General features: G+C 31.7%; 1 protein-coding gene across 1 annotated transcript; it reads right to left on the reverse strand.

Moving 5' to 3' along the window:
- LOC127722331 (uncharacterized) lies at nucleotides 1-22,094 on the reverse strand. The gene is made up of 18 exons (XM_052229221.1): nucleotides 21,764-22,094; nucleotides 20,618-20,781; nucleotides 20,119-20,223; nucleotides 18,605-18,683; nucleotides 18,207-18,462; nucleotides 17,186-17,274; nucleotides 15,802-16,930; nucleotides 14,875-14,939; nucleotides 14,184-14,384; nucleotides 13,547-13,720; nucleotides 11,631-11,791; nucleotides 10,236-10,331; nucleotides 8,971-9,136; nucleotides 5,512-5,992; nucleotides 4,834-5,066; nucleotides 3,903-4,049; nucleotides 3,090-3,220; nucleotides 1-2,675 (listed from the first exon to the last, which is right to left on the reverse strand). The coding sequence occupies exons 1-18, from the start codon at nucleotides 22,020-22,022 to the stop codon at nucleotides 2,577-2,579; spliced, it is 4,035 nt and encodes a 1,344-aa protein (XP_052085181.1). The 5' UTR covers nucleotides 22,023-22,094; the 3' UTR covers nucleotides 1-2,576.

Raw genomic sequence — 22,094 nt, forward strand, 5'->3', positions numbered from 1 at the left:
GATCTTATACTGTTTAATAGGTTATACACATATTAGATGATCAACTTTTTCACATAGAATACTATATAAGTCTTTATCAAATTTCTTCCATAAACATTTGAAAACTGGCAAATTCTTTCTCACTTATCTATAATTTTTCATGCAAAACTAGTTTTCACAAGTTACTCTTTTGTAAATTATACACTGATGTTATAATAAGTATCAATTAAATTATCTCATTTTCAATTCAAATAAACTGATAAAATAGGAAAATAGAAAAAAGTAAGAAAATAAGCAGCCATCTGTGTAGCTGAAGAAAACAATAATTGTCAGCATCCTTGCATATCAATTATTTGGAGGTAAAAATTAATGTATGACAACAGAATAAAAGGCTTTATAAATGAATTATGTACAGTTGCTTAAAACAAAACATATATCACCATATTTCAAATTCTTTCACTTTTACTTTGTTACTACAAATTTTCATACATTTTACAAATGTTCATTTTTTCATTTCTCCACTCAATTCATCCAATACATACAATATCATCATCTGATCAAAATACACACTACAATGTATTTAACCCATTCACAAATATACATATAGTCATTTACCTCCATAATACATATTTATATCACACAAAGCTAAATGCTCCCAGCATAACATAGTATTGAATGTCATTCAATTAGTGCTTAGATTTTGTGATACATGTACCTTTATCAAATCTTAATCTAGCAATCAATGTCACTGTATGATCTACTATATAGGATAAAAACATTTGTAGATATTACTATTTCTAAATGAAAATATTAAAAGAATGGTGAATATTCAATGGTCTTTTTTAAGACTACTTGAAGGAGAACCAATCAAAACGCATTAAGCATTGTACTGACTTACTCATAAATATTTGTTCATAAATTCATAACCAATCACTTAAAAAATAAATGCTCCTATAATCTTGTAATACCATATCTAGTCATATTTCAATATAGTTCATAGAAAATTGAAAGCTGTTAAAACTCTAAATTGTAGTCAAATTAGATATTTATGTATCTTGTACATACAAAGACCCTTTTAATTAAAACCATGCAACATTAAATATAAATAATATTTTCTTAATCATGACAGCATAAAAATAGGCCAGCTAGACCTTTTTTTATATACATTTCCTCAGGGAATAATACCTGACAATACAATTTTTAAATATAACAATTTGCTTAATTTTGGTATTATTTTTAAATCCAGGAAGATGATGAGTGATGGGTAATGAATGTGAAAATGCACAATATAGCATAGCAGGATCAAATGAAACTTGATACCAAGTTTGAGGAGGCTCTGATGCACAGTTCCTCAGAAAAAATTGACAAAAATATCAAACCAGCAATTATAAGTAAGAAGGTCTGAGTACACAGTTATTTCGTAGTGCATTTCTTTTAGACAATAAATGAAAATAAAAAAAATTCCCACCTGCGCTTTCTCAATAATATTTTTACAGTGTGTTGTACTACTTTTGGGACAAATTATATCAAAATTATAGAAAACTTCATCGGCTCTAACTCAAAATATGGACAATTCTATGTTAAGGGGGTCTTGAAATCTTTTGACAGCTTCCAAAGTGCTAATTTTTAACCTTTTTCAGCTGGACCAAATCACTACTTTACTTTAAAATTCATGACCCAAATTTTTTTACAGTGTAATTTCATCACCCTTCTTGCTATTTGAGGCATAAAACATGAAGAAATACATTTGGAAGGGGTACTAAAAAAATTGGCAAGCAACACATTGTCCACACTAGGGACTATATTCGTGGACAACAAAAAATCAAAGGAAGATAACTGTGTACTCGGACCAGAATATATACAAGTACTCTGAAATTATAAAGTTGATGAGTGATAGAGGTGAATCGGCATCATACTGATTTGTAGTTCCTGAGAAAAATGAGACTGATGGACAGGCAAAATCCAGAATATCATCCTTCAGAGTGAGGTATAATATTTATTTCCCAATTTATTTAATTTGCTGCGAATGGAAAATAGTTCCTGAGAAAAATGCAATAAAAGTTTCATGGGACACAAAAACAGAGGTAAAGCAGTATACCCTCCCTCCCTCGGAGGAGTATTTAAATCTTCAAAGACAATGAAATCAGTGTTTGCAGATTTTCAAATAACACTTCTAAATAGATATTTTCAAAAGTTTATTGATGTTTGCTGGACTTCTGAGGATTTTTCCTGGTCGCTTCACTTCTTGAATGACAATCAACATATAAGTGGTGGTCAAAAGCAATACATAAAAATATTTCCTCTTTCACCTCAGACTATAGTATAAAGTATTTGAAACAGGTATATTACAGATGCAGTGTACAATAAAATATGCCATACTCCAGCACAGTCAGGTTTACATGTGTATACAAGAACATCCACTTAATACCTTTAGTGGTGTAACCTGTTAATGTACATGTACATTGACAACAACTTGTTATTGTTGAATGATGATTCCATAACAAACAAATGGCAATTCAATCATTGAATATTGAATAACAAAGGTTGATCAATATTACAGCACTGTTAATTATTTAGATCACTGTATTCACTATACTTCATGGGGTGAAGGATATTAACTGTCCTATAGGAACATCTGCTGTGACAGATAATGATGCATCTTCATCTCTAGGTGGTGTGAATAACAAACTAGGTCTCTACAAAGTAAAATATAAAACTGTTGACTGATAGTGCATAACCCATTATGTGGAAAACTTTTAGTAAAATAAACCCTCCTTAATTCATCATTTGACCAGCAAGTTTTGACACTTAGAGGTTTGGAAACAAACTGAGAGAAGGATGGAAAAAAAAAAAGAGAAGTCTGTGAATTTATTTATAAAATTTGAAAGACTTATGCGTTTGCAAATTTAACAGACAATTCATAACTGCCAATATCATGACACTAACAATGACAGCTAATGATTAACAAAACGAATCAATCTCGTGTAGAAACTGCTTGCAATGGACAGACATACCATTCAGTGACAATATGATTCCCTGAAATTTGTTGTGAGCTTTTATTTGAAACATGTACAAGTACCCAAATGTGGAGATATTAAAATGCTACTTACAGTACTTTTAGCTACTGGTGTGAATCCTATGTTTAAACTGGAAAACCTGTTTATTTCACCGTCAGAACTATCTGGTGTTGATGTATTAGACAGAGTTGGTCTGGAGCTTGGAGGTGTTGTTAAAACATCATCTGTAAAATTATAACAAAGGCCTTAAGAGTAAAAACAAATTATGTTGTATATACACTGTATTGTTAGTGGAAATCAATTACTAGATCTTAATAAGAATTAAAATAGCCATAAATGCACAATATTTCTTCCGTTATGAATACCAAGGATAATTTTCTCCTAGTGAACTATAGCATCAGACATGTAAAAAAATGTAACATCAAATTTTAATTTTAGTTTTTTTCATGCGAAAGCAATTGTTCAATTATTTTCAACCTAATACTTACTAAGGAAAGTATATACAAAATAAATGTGCTAGTTATTATCTCCCCTGAAACAGGTGGATATGCCATTAAGAAATATAAAGACAGAAACAATGTATTAATTCAGATGAACCTAAAGCTGTCTGTTCTGCTCTAGGGACAGAAATAGTTATCTATTGTCTTAAAATGCACTTACAAATAAATTTCAATATGGTTATATCTATCAAAATTTTTCAAAATCAAGCATATGGTGAGGAGATAATTTTAAGAAACTTGTCTTACGATGGCACATGATTATTATAGATCTAACAGAGCTAAAAAGCTTTCAAAGACAGTGTCTATTTTATCCAGAAGAGTCTTTATATTTCAAACACCTACTATACTGTGATATACTTCTATTCAAAATAAAATGTGAAACTTTTAAATAATTGTAATACTGTACCACTTATATTTTCACACTCTTGTGTCTTTGGAGACATGAACTGGACACTTTTTCTTGATGACCTTCTCCTTTCTCTTGTTGGTAGCTGTTTCAAACTTGAATGTCTTGTTCTGTTCTGCCCTGTACTGGAATCATTATGACTAGAATCTAAAAAATATAGGTATAACGTAGTGTCTACATAATGATTAATCAGTGTGATCATTGATAATCATTTGTCATTGCTACATTAGTATGAAGATTAATTCCTTTTAACTGAGACCAATATATACATGGATATACACATTCTGTATGTGCCTGTCCCAAGTCAGGAGCCTGTACTTCTGTGGTTGTCCTTTTCTGCTATATATATCATAATTATTTGTTTTTCTTTTGTTTTATATATAAATCAGGCCTTTAATTTTCTTGTTTGACTTGTTATATGTTTACCATGTCAGGTTTATTTTATAGCTTGGTATGTGTTTTAGGTTATGCTCATTGCTGAAGGCCATATTGTGACTTGTAGTTGCTAACTTCTACCTCCATTGGTCTTTGGTAGAGAGTTTTCTCATTGGCAATCTTACATCTTCTTATTTTTATAATATACCGGTAAATTGCGTAAATTGCAACAAATGCAAATTGCACAAAATTTTAAACATTTGTCCTCATCTTTCATCAAACCTGCTGGTTATTCCTCAAAATTTTAAACATTTGTCCTCATCTTTCATCAAACCTGCTGGTTATTCCTCAAAATTTTAAACATTTGTTCTCATCTTTCATCAAACCTGCTGGTTATTCCTCAAAATAACTTTTTTGCAACAACATATATTTTGTTTGTTATGAAATGGTATGTTTATTCTCTTTCTTAAATGGGGAAAAGAATCCAAAGTGGTTGTTATCATACCTCCTTCTTAATTTGTAAATTGATAATAACCAGATTAAACTGTAAACTTACTGTTTAATGCTGGAGAGAAAACTGTGTCAGATCCAGCTTCAGCATGTGCTGTAAATGAATCATCATCTGGTATGGCATCTAAGACACTGTATCCTTTAGGTGCCATGGACATCCTGGGTGTCATTGGTTGTAAATATTTTGAGAAAGGATCCTCTGAAGGTTGTACTTCATCTTCATCTGGCACAATCACACTATCACAGAATGAGACAGATTTCCTTGTACGTAGTGATCTCCTTTATAAAATATAACACATGTATATTATTAGTGCTGAAAATACTTGATGCCAAGGTCTAGGGACTAGTCATTTTGTATTCATCTAAGCAAAAGTACTGTCTATCTTGTCAAGAGAAAGATGCTCTGACAGTAAAAAGCCATGTAAAATAAATTTTCCGGTTCTCAGATTACTTCAAAAATGTGGGAAAAAAAATAACAAGGGGGAAAGAAAAATCCTGTATTTATGTGAATTCTTATGTAAATTACAGGATTATGTAATTAAGTGAGGCCAATATTTTGAGTTTCTCCTCTTTCCTTCATCATATGCATATATTTGAAAAGAAGACTTGATTTACAAGTTTTTTTTCTACAAGAGCTTAAAGTCCATCTAAAAGTAGATACTGACATAACCCAAGAGAGCTAAAAATATTTGAATAAAACCTGAAGTTTTAATCTATTTCATACCTTCTTGGTTTACTTTCTGACTGAACTTTAATTACACGTTCAGATTTCGTTGCTGGGGATGACTCTAGTGCATCATCTGTAAAATCTATTGTCTTCTTTTCTAATAAATTGTTTGCCAGATCTTTTGCAATAGTAGTCAATTTCTCTTCCAAAATAACATTGTCATCTACATCAGATAATATATTTTTAGGCAAAGGGGTTTTCCTGTATGCACTGCTCCTTGTAGCCCTAGGCTGAGGGGTAATATCTTGCAGTAAAGGACTTGGTACATTAGGTAAATAGCTCTTTCTTTTAAGTGGTGTCATTATGGGTGTAGTCAGTTGATCATCAGAGGTTACCGTAGGTGTCAGTTTGTTGTTTGGTGTTGAATTTGCCGTCAATGCAGTATTAGTTTGATTTGATGAATCTGTTGACTGTGTATTTTCAACAGTATCAATCTTCACTTCAATTTCTGGTCTTGGCATTTGTCTTGGTGATCCAGCTGAAACAAAACATTACTTGTGATTAATTTAATTATCCTTCATGTATTTTACAAGGGGGCCTCGGTGGCTAAGTGGTCTAAGTAGTTACCACTGTAATCACTAACCAGTCAACACTGAGGTTGCGAGTTTGAACCCTGCTTGTGCGGGTGCACTTGACTCCAAACTTAATTGACTATGGTTTTCTCCGGCTTCCTCCACCAATAAAAACTGGCCGCCATGAAATAGCACCATAGTGCTTAAAAGTGGCGTTAAAACACCAAAAATCAAAAAATCAATGTATTTTACAATTTAATGATAGATATGCTTGCAGTCTTAAACAATAAAGACATGCTCCATTACCATCTCAAAAATTGGTCTGACAAGTAATTCCATTAATTCATTTGTCTGGGAGGACATTTAAATCTTTGATTGTGGATATAATAAAGAATAATTGCTCCTTAATCATAAATAATTGGCACCCAAGGACTTGTATGATTTTGTTCTTGTTACAATAAGCAATGATTTCAATAGGAACAGGTCATCCTTCATTTTAGAATGTTGCGGCATTAATTTGATTACACTTTCATCAAATAACTTAAACATGAAAGGACAACTAGCAACCTTAATCTATTTCAAACATTTTAATGTAAAACTCAATAAAGAAAGCTTTTATTTTGACTTTAAATGTGAAATTAATGTTTTCTTTCTACCATTTTGATAATTGAAAAGGTTATCTCCCCTTTACAGCTCTTCTATAAAAGCATGAAAAGCAAACCTTGATGGTTACAAGGAAGTAATTATTTACATAGGCGACAATGGTAGCCTTTTTTGGTCCAGCGTTTTCACTATCAAAGATCCATAGAAAAAAATGTCGAATTCTGAATTATCAACACCTTTGGGTGTAATTGAAACTGCAAAACACATATGGTGCCGCAGCTTTTTTGATAGAAAAATTGCATTTTTTAAGGGTACTCAACGGTTCCGGAATTTTCGAAATAGTATAAACGAAGAACACCCCTTGCTAAATTTGGCACAGAAAATGTTGCTCGTCACAGAGAGTTTTCTCTAAATTTCTCGCTATTTCTACACCAATGGCCAACACTCATTTCTCACTATTTCAATTTTGATTTCTAATTACAAGGGCAGCAGAAAATAAATTTACTTCTACCTATTATCTTGGATGTAAAATCTAGGTGGCGCCAGTCATCTTTATTTACTTCCTTTTAACCTATACTGACATATATTGAAATAAAATCGGACAATCTTTACATTAGTCGATTACTATATACTCCTGCTGCTAAAGTTCAAATTTTTGGATTAAAGGCTCAATTTTTCACCTTTAAAAATGACTTTCTTTACAGGTACCCCCCTTTGCAGAAAACGTTGCTTTTTACAGACTTGGGGCCATTGACCAGCTTATTTTGACTGTTTGGCTATGTTTAAAACGAGGTGTTTGATTAATGAAGTTCGATTTAGGCCTATTAAAGACTTTAGGCTGATGATTTGATAACTGTGTCCAACTTATATGTCTTTATCACGAATATATGAACACCGTTGCATAAGAGTCAAAATATTTTATGAAATAGACTATAAAAGTGCTGAAACTAAGAATTTATCATTGTTGTTATGTGTTTTATATAAATCGTGTGCAGAATATTCAACTCGACGTTAGTAAGGAGAAACATGTATTGCCTTTGCTTTTTTACCTAATTTTAATATTTTAGGGGCATTTTGGCCATTAAAAATACAAAAATTTCGCTAACGTCAGCAAAAATAAGCCCCCTTTTTTTAAATATGCATAAATACATGCAGTGTTATCGAGGATGAGGAGAAATGATTAATGACAGAGTCATTGACAGAAGTCTTGTTCTTACAGTAGGTTAATGAACCCTACCCCTTAGGCAGAATAAAAAAACAGTAAAAATTTGATATAGACTATAGTTTCTTGGCGACCAGCAATTTTCTTCTGATACAGTTTATCACCTAGTACCTTATTAATTTACCGATCCAATTTCTAAAATATCTCGAAAAATACAGTGATGCGCCAGAAATCGTTATTTCGCTTTAGGTTACAAGGAAGTAATTATTTACATAGGCGACAATGGTAGCCTTTTTTGGTCCAGCGTTTTCACTATCAAAGATCCATAGAAAAAAATGTCGAATTCTGAATTATCAACACCTTTGGGTGTAATTGAAACTGCAAAACACATATGGTGCCGCAGCTTTTTTGATAGAAAAATTGCATTTTTTAAGGGTACTCAACGGTTCCGGAATTTTCGAAATAGTATAAACGAAGAACACCCCTTGCTAAATTTGGCACAGAAAATGTTGCTCGTCACAGAGAGTTTTCTCTAAATTTCTCGCTATTTCTACACCAATGGCCAACACTCATTTCTCACTATTTCAATTTTGATTTCTAATTACAAGGGCAGCAGAAAATAAATTTTCTTCTACCTATTATCTTGGATGTAAAATCTAGGTGGCGCCAGTCATCTTTATTTACTTCCTTTTAACCTGATCAACTTGCTTGCTATGTTTGCTTGGAAGTTTGCAAACAATAGGTAGGCGGAGTTTCAGTCTGTTTTATATATACTGGGATTTGATTGGAAAATAAAAATTGACATGCAATGAAGTTAATTTTATTGTCCAATCAAATTCCATTATATAGTAAACAGACTGAAACAGACTACTTACCTTTTGTTTACAAATATCCAAACATAGCAAGCAAGTTGATCAAAGGTTTGCTTTGCATGCTTTTATAGAAGAGCTGTAAAGAAAATGAATTTTGGAGGAATTGCACTTGCAAGGACAGACAAATGGACAGGATTCCTCTGTATAAAACAAACTTTGTTTATGTTTTAGAATTTTTCATTGTATTTTAAATTTGTATTACAGTGACAGGTTAAATATGTACATGTATTTCATTCTACCAAACAAAAGTAGTGAGTCCTTACAAGATTTGAAGATTAACCTGTCAAGCCAACAGACATGGACTTACCTGCACAATGTGGTTTTGGACTTTTCACAGGACTCTGAACTTTGAAGAAACCAAAATCAAATGTTTTGTCTTCAGCAGCAATGGATTTATTTTTCATTTGGGCTCTAAATGCAGAAAATTTTGACTTCACAGGTTTCTTAACAACTGCTTTTGGAGCCACCTTCTTCTGCAAGGGTAATGCAATAAAAATAAATGCATTGCAGCATGTCAAAATTATATTGAAACATGTTATACAATAGACTAGCTATGAGTGTAAATGTCAAATAAACACAAGTAAAATGATATGAAAGAATCATAAAATAGAAGACCAACAAGGGAAAGTTGCTTGCTAAAGATCTACATATAGGTCAACTACCTTTCCACAGATTTGTGCGTTTCATTTCAGAAGATTTTTCTCATACTCAAGATAGATTACACATTTAATTCTGTTCAAAGTACATGTAGCTGGTTTTAGGATTAGATAAGTGCAAGTTGATGTACCTCATTGTGTATTGTATAATTCAATTAAATAAAATCTTGACATACATGTAGCTATCTATTTATTTTTTACAATATTAGGGCTGTTCCAAAATTTATTGGGTTTGGGGAGGGACACTCTCAAATCAATTAAATATGGGGGTTTGCATTTTCCTAATAAAATTTTGTAAGAATTATAAAATGAAAAAGTTTATTTTATAGGTGGTCAGGGTCTTAAAACAGTGCCTTCCATCTCCAACATGTATTTAATTTTGGATCAGCCATAAGCTGAAAACTGTTAATGATATTTTCTGTGAATATAACTGTGCAACTCTTGGTTTTTTAATGAGTCAAAGTTCCACATTGTATACCTAACTTTTGGTTGTTCCCTTATCATGAATGTAGGAGGTAGGTTTTATTCTTAGACATAGGTAATGGGTCATTTATGATAGTGTGTCCATTTGAGCTTTTGGAAATATCTTCTTACCATGCCACATTCATTTAAATGGATTAGCCTAAATTCAATTTAACCAGCATGATGACAAAATTTGTTAGTCATAACAATAGCAAACAAGGTTTAAATTATTGCAAAAATTGCAACAGGATGTGTTTCACAAAAATAAGAAGTCACATTGTAAATTTCAGTAGTTTTACATGTATTTGTGTGCAGCATTTCCTGAGTAATTAATCTCAAATTTTTTCTATTGTTCAAGTAAGAAATGTACATGTACCAACACATACACCCTAATAATGTTTTTTTTATATTGTATACTTAATATTTTCCAGTTGATAGCTTGTAATCTATATACCTTTATAATTTGTTTCTTTGGTTGTATACTTGATAGATCCCAGTTGTTAGCTTTTAATTTATCCAAATCAATAAACTTCTGATTCACATCTTCAACCTAAAACATAACAAGTTTCAAAATCTTAGGTATTCAGTGGTAGCTTTGTATCATTGTGTTAGTAAGTTTACTATTATGTTTCTATTTCTTTTTAAGCTGTCCTATTTTTTCATGCAAACAGATGGCTTAATTTCTTTGTATCAAACAGTCCTTCAAACTGCAATAAACAGCTGCCCACTAGTATAAGATATGCCTGTTTGTATTTGCATAGTTAAACTGTAGCAAGAAAATTGACATATCAGGAAAGGCCTGATTGCACATTTTTGTGTGAGGCATAGAGACTGAAGCATACAAAGCAATTGATGTTCATGGGTTGTCAATTTTCATAAATTTTAAAACCAGGAATTAATTCAAGATGTGTTCTCGATAAATATTACGTTTTGTTAAAATCCACACACTATATATCTTGGTGGCAGGGGCGGATCCAGCCATTTTCAAAAAGGGGGGTTCCCAACCAAGGATAAAGGGGGGGGGGTTCCAACCATATGTCCCCATTCAAATGCATTGATCGTCCTAAAAAAAGGGGGGATTCCAACCCCCAGAACCCTCCCCTGGATCCGCCACTGGGTGGGCAACCAATAATTCTTTAAGCTGGGAATCATGTCAGAATAGAAAATTATACCTAAAAAGATTTTCATTTAAATTCTACCAGAAACAGATGTTTCTCAAAATTTATTATTTTTTAACAAAAATTAAAATTTCACCATAATTTTGACATCAAGTAAAAATTTCTAATGCATATTATACCTATAGATCAAATAATTGTTAAAATCCTTACACAAAAAAAATCTTTCTTTAATTTTGTTTTATCTCTCTCTCACACACAAAAACACACTTTTTAACCCCATATTTGACCAGAAACAATTAGGAATAGAATATTTCTCAAAATTTTTGATTTTTTTTTAACAGAAAAATATTTTATACCATTATTTTTTTAACCTTCAATCACTTTGAAAAAGCTTTACAGCTATATATCAATTTTGTTAAAAAAATAAAGCATAAAGTTTGAAATAAATTGATTAAAGCATACTCAAGTTAGTGTGCAACATGTTGAAAATTGCCTTGAAACTAATTGTTAAAGTCATACATTGTAAATGACAAAATAAAAAAAAAAATTAAATCAAAAGGAGCCTTCAATTGTTTCATTTATTCCATACAATTATATATTTTATCAAAGCATTCTGAAGCTTTTGTACAATGTGTGGATCATGAATATAGGAAAATGGTATACCATAATACATCCAGTCTATGATAGGTGTATGAAAACTTCTTGTTCCTGTTTTAGTAGTAGGTACTTGCCTGAAAATAGATCATTTCCCAGAAACCTTGTAGATCTGTACAAGTTGTTTCCTTCTCTCCTTGTTTAAATTCACAGTTGTCAACTAGACCTCTAAACTGCTTAAACCTTTGAGCTATGAGTAACTGTGCTTGTCCTACTACTGTTCTCAACTGTCCTTCAACTGAAAAAAATAAACCGAATTCTTCAAATACAACAAAAATTAGAAAAACTGAACAGACATGGAATCATACATCCCATTAGAAAGCGTGTCTAATAAAAATATTTATTTATATAGCTAATAGCAGGCCCAAAAGACAATCTGTTTGAATAATAAACCTATTTATTTGCATTTTCTAATTTAATTCTGTCAGACATTTGGTTTGATACATTTTGCAAGCCTATCTGCCGGAACCAAAATTTGCCAGAAATATCAGACGTCCAAAGATTTTAAATTCACATCTTAAAATCCCTTATATGGTACAACTCAACACATTAAATCTCCAGACTATATATCAAATCATTCCGTAATATGGAAGCTGAGTAACGTGTATCAAAAGTTAACGGGGGACATTTGGTCTGCTATTCCATTAAGAGTATACAAGAATATGTGTACTTATGACACTATGCTCCACTCGCACTATCACATTTCCATGTTTACTAAACCATGAAAACTAGGTCAGTACCCATATTTGACAAACAGTTTCAAAAGTTCACATCATAATAATCATGTCTACAAGTTTCAATTTGATGTGACTACAGCATAAGTGAACTACCGTAAACCAAAACTTTTTGGTGAACTGTGAAATCTGAGGCAAAACTGTAACTTGGCATACATTTTTGTCGAGCCTTCGACTTTAGTCGAAAAAGCGAGACATAGCGATCCTACATTCCGTCGGCGTCGTCGTCCACAAATATTCACTCTGTGGTTAAAGTTTTTGAAATTTTAATAACTTTCTTAAACTATCCTGGATTTCTACCAAACTTGGACAGAAGCTTGTTTATGATCATAAGATAGTATCCAGAAGTAAATTTTGTAAAAATAAAATTCCATTTTTTCCGTATTTTACTTATAAATGGACTTAGATTTTCTGCCAGGAAACAACACATTCACTCTGTGGTTAAAGTTTTTAAAATTTTAATAACTTTCTTAAACTATCCTGGGTTTGTACCAAACTTGGACAGAAGCTTGTTTATGATCATAAGATAGTATCTAGAAGTAAATTTATAAAAAAGTAAATCCATTTTTTCCTTATTTTACTTTTAAACGGACTTAGATTTTCTGCCAGGAAACAACACATTCACTCTGTGGTTAAAGTTTTTAAAATTTTAATAACTTTCTTATACTATTTTGGATTTGTACCAAACTTGGACAGAAGCTTGTTTATGATCAAAAGCTAGTATCTAGAAGGAAATTTTGTAAAAAAATAAATCCATTTTTTTCTTATTTTACTTTTAAATGGACTTAGATTTTCTGCCAGGAAACAACACATTCACTCTGTGGTTAAAGTTTTTAAAATTTTAATAACTTTCTTATACTATTTTGGATTTGTACCAAACTTGGACAGAAGCTTGTTTATGATCAAATGCTAGTATCTAGAAGGAAATTTTGTTTTCTTCCAGTTAACATTACATTCAGTCTGCAGTTAGAGTTTTTAAACATTTATTAGATTCATAAACTATCCTGGAATTTTACCAAACTTGGACAGAAGCTTCTTACAATCAAAAGATAGTATCAAGAGGAATATTTTTATTGATTTACTTCCTCATTTTTGTTGAGCCTGCGATTAACAGAAAAAGTAGGCGAGACACTGGGTTCTGCGGAACCCTTACGAATTTTTAATAGTTCACATCATAACAAAAATGTGAACTAAATTTTAAGTTCATGTGTTCACAAAACCTGTAGTTCTATCACAGGAAGAGCATAACAATATTTTACCATCTTCAGACAAGTTAGATGTATTAATATCATCCCATTTCTGACATAACTGGTTTAGTCTTTCAGTTTGTGACTTGAGTAACTGTCTGAAGTAAGCAACATCATGTTCTTCTGTATTTCCTTCTTCCATCTTGTCAGATTCCTGTGTTGTTGACACTTCATCAACCTGCAGCTCTACAAACATTATTTTTGTATATCTTAGTTATAAAGCAATCTCTGCACTCTAATAAACATCCATAAATTGACACTTCTACAGAAGATGTGACATATGTTTTGGTTCTTCATGGTTAAAAAAGCCTCTTTAAAGGGTTATTGTTATCTTCATTTTTTTTTAAATTCAGTTCATGACTTTAGAAATGATTACTCTTTCAATGCTTGTAACTGTTATACAATATTTCAGTAACTTTCACCATTAAAAAAATGTTGGTTTTTTGTTTTGAGTGAGTGTAAAAATGGAACTTGTTTTTATCTGTCTGATAAGAACTCAACAGTTGCTGATCTTCATGTAAATAAAAACTCAACAATCCTCATTCTAATTAACTTTAAATGATGAATTGATTAAACAGTTGTCAACTGTTAAGTGTAATAAAAACATTTTCTATTTTTTCTCTATAAAACTTTTCTTATTGTGCCTTACCTTGTGCATCATAATTTTGTGGACTGGTCTTTAGTTGTTCTATTTGGTCAACATCATTAGTTTCCATTTCCACAACTTGATCATCTTGAATGGTGGGTTTATTTTCATTATCCTCACAGTGTGAGAAATTTAAAACCTTATTAGGGTTATTTTCTTCTAATTCGTCCAAATCTAGATCGAAATCCAAAGCAGGAGGAGGTGCTGCAAATATATACAGTAATTGTAAAAAGACGTAAACAACAAATGATTGAATGGCTCACCTACGACCCTAGCTATAAGGAATATTTAGACAAAACATATCAAGACAAAGTTTCATTTGTTTATAGCTACACATATCTATTTTAGGAAAGAAATTGCAAAAAATAGGTAGCAACTACTATGAGGAGTGGATTAATAACTTTGGTCATGTTTGATCTTTATACATCTTGCTGGTCGTCTTTACTGTTTAAATTTCTCTTTGCCTATTATACTTTTCAAGATGATATCTAATAAACTGCTGACACATCTGTATGTCTCGCCTATAATACATTCTTAGTAAGTTTTGATATTATAACGCAACAGTAGAAATTTAAAAGGATAAACATATAAACTATGCAAAAAGTTTCAAATTCAATAGATTATGAGTCCATGGTATTTTCATTTAGTTCTAGGAGCAAGGCTCAAATATATATCTTTTCTATTTTTGACTTACGAGTTTTAACTTTAGGTGTCCTCCTGTTCATTTCTACCATAGGACTGTCTTGGAGGAGTTTAATCCTACAAAATTAATAATTAAATTCTTTTGATTGCTGGTATTTACTTTTCTCTTCCTCAGATTTACATATGGGTTTCATGCATCTTAACGAAAAGAATTGATTAACACTTTTAAGAGTTTTTGTTTGTTATCCAGATGATTCTAAAACTTTTCCCCTAGTTATTCTGAACTTGAAATACAGCCAACCGTTAATGTGACATACATGTTGACACCAACACGTCCAAACATTTCAAAACATATCAATAAAACAGGTTCATTGACTTGAATTGTTTTATGTAACAATGTACATTGCTAACAATGTACATTGCTAGCAATGCAGGATGTCTTTTTGGTTATTAGTGTTGTAGGTTTGTGGTTTCATTGATGTAAACCCCCAGATCTCCTTTTAATCTTAAGTCATATTTTAGATCATTGATCTTAATTGCAACTTCGATGAAATTCAGAAATTCTTTGCAATGTTTTCATCAGTGCAAAAATTGTGAAGGCACAGATTTACAAAAATAAAAACTTGCATTCTAAATTTTCCAAGCATACATGTATGCAGTATTTCCTGAAATCTTATTAATCAATTTCCCATTTTTGTCCATTGTTGGTCAAGTGCAATAAAATTTCAGAAAACTGTACTGTAAATTCAGAAATTATTGCGATGTTTTTATCTTTGTGAAAAATTGCGACCGCATAGGATTCACAAAAATAAAAACTTGCATTTTACATTTTGATAGCTTTATTCATATGCAGCATTTCGTGAAATTGCAATAACTAATCTCACATTTTTGTCAATTGTACAAAAGTGGCAATAATAAGTGCACACAATATTTTCTGAATTTACATTACTTAGTCTACAACAATAAACAGTGTACAAACCATTCTTCAGGGCTTTTGACAATTGTGTGATCATATACAGTCTTTCTCCTCTTCTTTTTGTTAGCAGTTCTCTTAGCTGACAAGACAATTGAATCTGCACTTGGTTTAGCAAATTCTACTGAACTGAAAGACCTTCTTTTTGTGCTACGTGTTATTCTCTTTGAAGGATGTAAATTTTCATCATTTACTTCTGTTTCTTCTGTCTGATTTTGCTGACTTGGTTCTGAAGGTATAACTGAACCTTCATCATCTGTTACAGTTTTTGAATGTAAAGATCTTCTTACACTTTTCCTCCTGCTCATTGTTGTTTTATTTACAACTAATTCCACATTGTCTTTGTGATCTTTTGATTCTTCAATACTACTAGCTTTCTCATCTTTTTCATTTGTTTCAAATACGTCATCCAAAAATTCCATTTTTCCAGACTCTTTGGTTGGTTCAGCTATAATTATACTCTGAGACAAAGATTTACGTGAGATTCTCATGGATCGTCTTTTTGGTGTAGATTTGTTCTCTTCAGATACAGTTTCTTGTAAATTCATTACAGGTTTGTTTATTGGTTCCTCAGCTGCCTCTGTTTCCATGACTGATTGTTTAGGGCTTGTATCTTTTTTTTCTGTATTAACAGGTTTAACAGTTGATTGAGTATCAACAGATTTAGGAGTATCAACAGATTTACCAGATTTAGGTGTTTCTCCTTGATTACTTTTAGGTGTTTCAACATGGGCAGATTTTGATCTTTTTGAAGCTCTTTCTTCATGAATATGATCATTATCTACTCTTGATCTTTTGACACTTGAACTCCTGGGTGTATTTGTTACTGCTGATCTTGTTCTTGGATTGCTGAGAGATCTATCTTTGCTTCCATGAGACAATCTACGATTTGAAGATCTGTCAAGTGTTCTCTTTCCTTGAGACAGTGGTCTACTGGATCTATCCTGTGATCTTTCTGTAGATCTTGTTCCACATCTACTTGATGCATTTAATGATTCAGTGCATTCTGCTTTTTTCTGTGAACGAGTTCTCCTCCTTACAGGCGATTTTTGTCTCCCTGGTTTTGATTTATCCTGCTCAGCAGAGATATCACCATTCTGCACAGTTACATTACTTATGGTCTCATCTGTATCACCTAGTATTCAAATATTTTGAAATATAAAATTCTAGTAATTTAATTGAAATTTGTAAATTGTGAAAACTCTTTATCATAAATTTTCAACCAATAAAATCAAAATCATTTTCTTAATAGTTTAACAAAGAATAACTTCCCAAAATGTAACTTCTTTATTAAGATTTCAATTTTTATCTTCTGTCTTAACCATAGTAACAATTGATAGACTAATTAATTGCATTATCACATGAAATTTGATAAAAGACGAGTAAAAACCTTTAAATGTCTGCTCATTCTGTGTTTCCTCATTAAAATCATTCTGCATCTCCTCTTTAACATTGTCAGAACTTTTTGGAGTGGAACATCTGCAAATTAACATAAAAATACATTCATCAATTTTGAACTGAAATTTGGAGTCAAGCAAGCCACTAAGAACCAAAAGCCACAAAGCTAAGTGGTTTAGTTGAATGGTTGATTCTATATGTTGTACCTGTATCAAGTCAGGCTATCTAGACCATGTATTAATTGTTGTGTGTCTGTTTGATTTTCTATGAGGAGTCAGGTGTTGTTGGTTAATGTGTGTTGTCGTAATGTCAAATATTTTTGGTAATTTCTTATATCCTTTTTATGTATTATTTCCATCGAAATGAAATAAAACGAAGAGGTTTGTAGAGCCTTCAATTGCATACAAAATCTTTCTAGGTTTGTTTATTAGGTAAATAGTCTAAGAGAAGATGAAAAAGTGATTTCCCAAATGATTTCAATGGCAACTATGCATCCACCACTGCCATAGTTTGTCACCCTTTCAACATTAAATAAGCATCTTAAACAACCCTGGTGTTAACCTATATATCAATCATAATGCACTATAATGTCAAATGGTTTCTGAGGAATGGACCCAAATGCAGCAATTAAGACATAAAACAATACAGGCATAGATACAGGACATAACTTTGACAGCATGTCTCAGTTAACAATATCTATACAGCTACTCCTCAAAAGAATGTCTAAAAAATGTTAAAACAAGAATGTGTCCATAGTACAAGGATACACCACTCGCACTATCATTTTCTATGTTCAGTGGACCGTGAAATTGGGGTAAAAACTCTAATTTGGCATTAAAATGAAAAAGACCATATCATAGGGAACATGTGTACTAAGTTTCAAGTCCATCTCGCACAGACCGAAAAACATGCCCCTAAGAGGGGCATAAAAATAAATGTTTTGCAAATTTCACATTTGTATGTGTGTATCAACACATCTGATAACGACATTCTCATTTTGAATCTTAACAAACCTTTTAGGATGAGTTCCTATAAAGGATGCTCCTGCATCTTGACCAGGATTAAGAAAATTTGCAGCAGCACTGGGGCTCAAGGGTTTGAACACAAACGATGACAGATTAGATGGAGCAGTAAAGGTAAATTCTTCAGGTGCAAATGATTGTCCTCTCAATGTAGATACTTTATGTAGATCAACATGGAGATTTGGTTTCTCTTTAGTGGTCTTGCTCTGGGCTGATCTATTCTGGCTTCTGGTTGTTGGCATAGAAACTGAAATACATAATCAATGTTATCATTTTAGGATCTTTCAAAAATGTCCAATAGGAGCATTCCCGAAATACAATTGTTTGTTGAAAAATCCCTTCTTACAGAACTTTTGTATGTCATCAATGTAACAGAATCTGTGTTTTACCTTTGTTTAATTGTCCTCTGTTGCTAGTCTTTGTAATCTGTGAAGGCTTTGTAGGAACTGGTTTTGAAATCTTGGCAATCTAAAGTTCAATAAATATCAATGTTATATAATGTATTAAGACAATAAAAATCTGACAAAGAAAAGTTGTCACAAAACACTAGTTTTGAGGTTTTATGAAATGTTTGAAGGACACTTCTGTAACATTTCTGCTTTGAACTATGGTTAGAGAGATTGCTGACAGTGCCTTACATATCCATTCACTGTTCGTCCCTCAAATTTCAAAAGGCATCCTGGTACAAAGGTTTGAAAGGATTTTTAAATTCATTTGAGGCATTGTATTACTCTTAATTATAGAATTATAGTATATGTAAAAGCTACAATGTAGAAACCATTTCTGATAGGAATAATTAAAATATTGTCTTCAATGATGGATAGTTGTCTCATTGGCACTCATACCACATCTTCTTATTTATATCTTCAATGAGTTTGTATTACTCTGACTCACCAGCTTCATGTATTATTGCGTTAGTACTGTGTGATACTTATCTTTGAAATAATTTCACAGAAAAAGTTTCTTATATACAAATCTAATATATCCAATGAAATTGTGTTCACCCTTATCAGTCACAGTCAGTCAGGGGTACTACTTGTACAAGTAATTTTTATTTACTTGAAGAAGTAAATAAAATATACCTATACAAGTAAATAATATTGTTTGAATAATCTCCCCTTAATTTTCTAAAAAATTTACTTGTATAAGTAAATTTTTTTTACAATCCCACAAAAATTTTCAGTTTTGAGATGTAAAATCATGCCTTTAACAATTTTTCTCAGGTTAGCTCATAATTTTTGATAAGAGTTCAATGTTTCATCTCATTAATTCAACAAAGAAACTGATTGAGCAAAGATCTTAAGTATTTGCGCAAGGCCTTCAAAAATTGCTCCTTGGGGGCTTGTAAATGAGCAGTGTTCAAAACATAACAGACAAATGAGATTTTCATTGTCCATGAAATTACACTTAAATGAATAGTAAAGACATCTGCAAAGGACAGACAATTCAAAATTCTGTTATAGCAAAGAAGATCTAAGAATTCAAGAAAAGAAGATAGGATGACTTTTTTACTTGCATAAGTAAAAAAATCTGAATGTCTAAGGGACATAACTAGGCCAAAAAATAATTTACTTATACAAGTAAATAAAATACACTTGTATAAGTATCCTACAAATTTACTTATATAAGTATATTATAATTACTTCTTCAAGTAAATAAAAATTACTTGTACAAGTAGTACCCCTGACTGACAGTGGATTCCTAAACATGGCAACATTGGGGCTAAATATGGCCACTTACCAAACTAATTCCTTTATACCAATAAAATTATTTGATTTGATTATTTTGATTTTTAAAGAACAAAATTTTCTTTTCAACTAGAAATAACCTTTACTTCAAATTGTCTTAATAATCTCTGCTTAGGATAATAAAAAGAATTTCTTCTAATTCAAAATGAGTTTACCACTGATGGCTTAACTGTAGCTTTTGTTCTGACCACTGGCTTGGCAGGACCTTTACTTTGACTCATATTTGTTTGCGGTGGCTGGATTGATTTCTCTATCTTTGCCTGAAATTTGAAATATGACTTTAACAATAGAAGCTGTGTCATTCCAAAACAAACATTGTACCCAGTGAAGACATTTTTTAAAATGTGGGTCACCATCTATAGACAATTTTAGAATTTCTCTTACACTGTCACTTTAATAAAATGCCAACAAATAGACAGAGATTTTGAAGTGCCTTAAATGGGTTAAGGAACAGCCCTTAGTGGGTGATAAAATTTCAGCAAAAATCATCTGCTTTTGATGTTGGGTCAGTACTTTAAACTATAGCTTTATACCTATTTTCTTCATTTAAAATGTTTTTTAATGGCCAATTTCCTACTTAACATAAAAGTATGACTAAAAATGTCAATATAAGTTTCCTTGACAAGTGATAAAAGTAATTAAATAAAACAATACCTGTTTACGTATCTTATTAAGTTCTTTATAATCTACATGTGTGACTTTGAATGGTTTGTTCTTTGCCTTTTCTTGTGCAGCCAACTTCTTTTTGAGTTCCTTTTCAGCTTTCCATTTTGCAAGCTTGTCTTTAATCAACTTTTGCTGATTCTCTTTTACATTGTCTGTAAAGTTAACAAAGTTTGAAGTGCTATAAACAGTTAAAAGAGATTTTTGTCTGGACTTTTAAAATAATTGAGTTTATCTTTTCATACATGTAAAAATGTATACAGTAAGGACACTTTCAAAAAGCTAGCATCCATTTCTGTCATGTTCAAAATAATTTGCCATCCTTTTTTCAGATTAACAATACACCTTCTTGCTACATTTGTATTTGTCCACCATGACTGGCATGAGGCCAGGGTTTTTTAATTTGTTGGTTTACGAATTTTTATGTGAAAAAGTTGGGTCAGACAGTCAGGAAATAATTGAAAATTTACAAGAAATAAATATGTATATGAAAAAAAAATATATTAAGTTCTTTATAATCTACATGTGTGACTTTGAATGGTTTATAATATAATATAATCAACTTACTTACAATATTTTTGGTATGCTTTTTGTTATTTCTTAATTCAAAATATTATTGCTCAGCTGTTTTAAACATACAATGCATGCAATCCTCATATAAGTTTGTAAAAAGGGGGTATGTCAACAAAAACAGGAAAATAAAATGGTCCTTTTACTATTAAACAAAAAACCAGCTACATGTTGCTTTTCATAAAGTTTCAGGAGACATGAGAAATGAGCTTCAAGCACCAAAACATGTGAAATAAAAATTGCAAACATGTTGCACAAAAGTCTGTGTCATAAACGAAGTAGACCAGCGTCCACTGCATTTTATTTCAGGAAAATTTCTTTCCTACAAGTACAACACTCAACAGCAAACATTATAACCCTTGTCTGAGGGACAGTCCCTCATTTAGAGGATATCCTTTATTTGGGGAAGGGGGTTGTTCCCAACCTGTTGGTAGTAAGGCACCTTGCAAATGCAAGTCAAGATTATACTCATGTAAGTGTATAAATTATACCCCTCTCCTTTTTTTACGACCCTCGATTTGCAGTCATGAAATAAGTAATTTGCAGTCATGAAATAAGTAAACAAACCTTTTACTTGACTTTTTGTCACTTTGCAAGATTCTACATTAGTTTTTGATGGAGTTTTGCCTTCGTAATTCTGATTAACAGTTGCATTGTGACTGATTTCTTGGAGAGGGGATAGAGACTCTAAATTTCGGGCACTGTTCAATCTTTCATCGCGGTTACTTTTCCATTCTACTGAACGCCGATGTAGTCGTAATGCTCTTTTGTCAATTGTAGATGACTTCTTCTTGTAGGCAAACTCATATGCAGAATTCTTCTCCATTTTTACTGACAGCGAACAAGTAAAGACGTCCACTGCAGCAATTCAAGTTGGCGGAATATTTTGAATTTAGTG

Source organism: Mytilus californianus, unplaced genomic scaffold (genome assembly GCF_021869535.1).
Source record: "Mytilus californianus isolate M0D057914Y unplaced genomic scaffold, xbMytCali1.0.p SCAF_1, whole genome shotgun sequence".
NCBI classification, from domain to species: domain Eukaryota; kingdom Metazoa; phylum Mollusca; class Bivalvia; order Mytilida; family Mytilidae; genus Mytilus; species Mytilus californianus.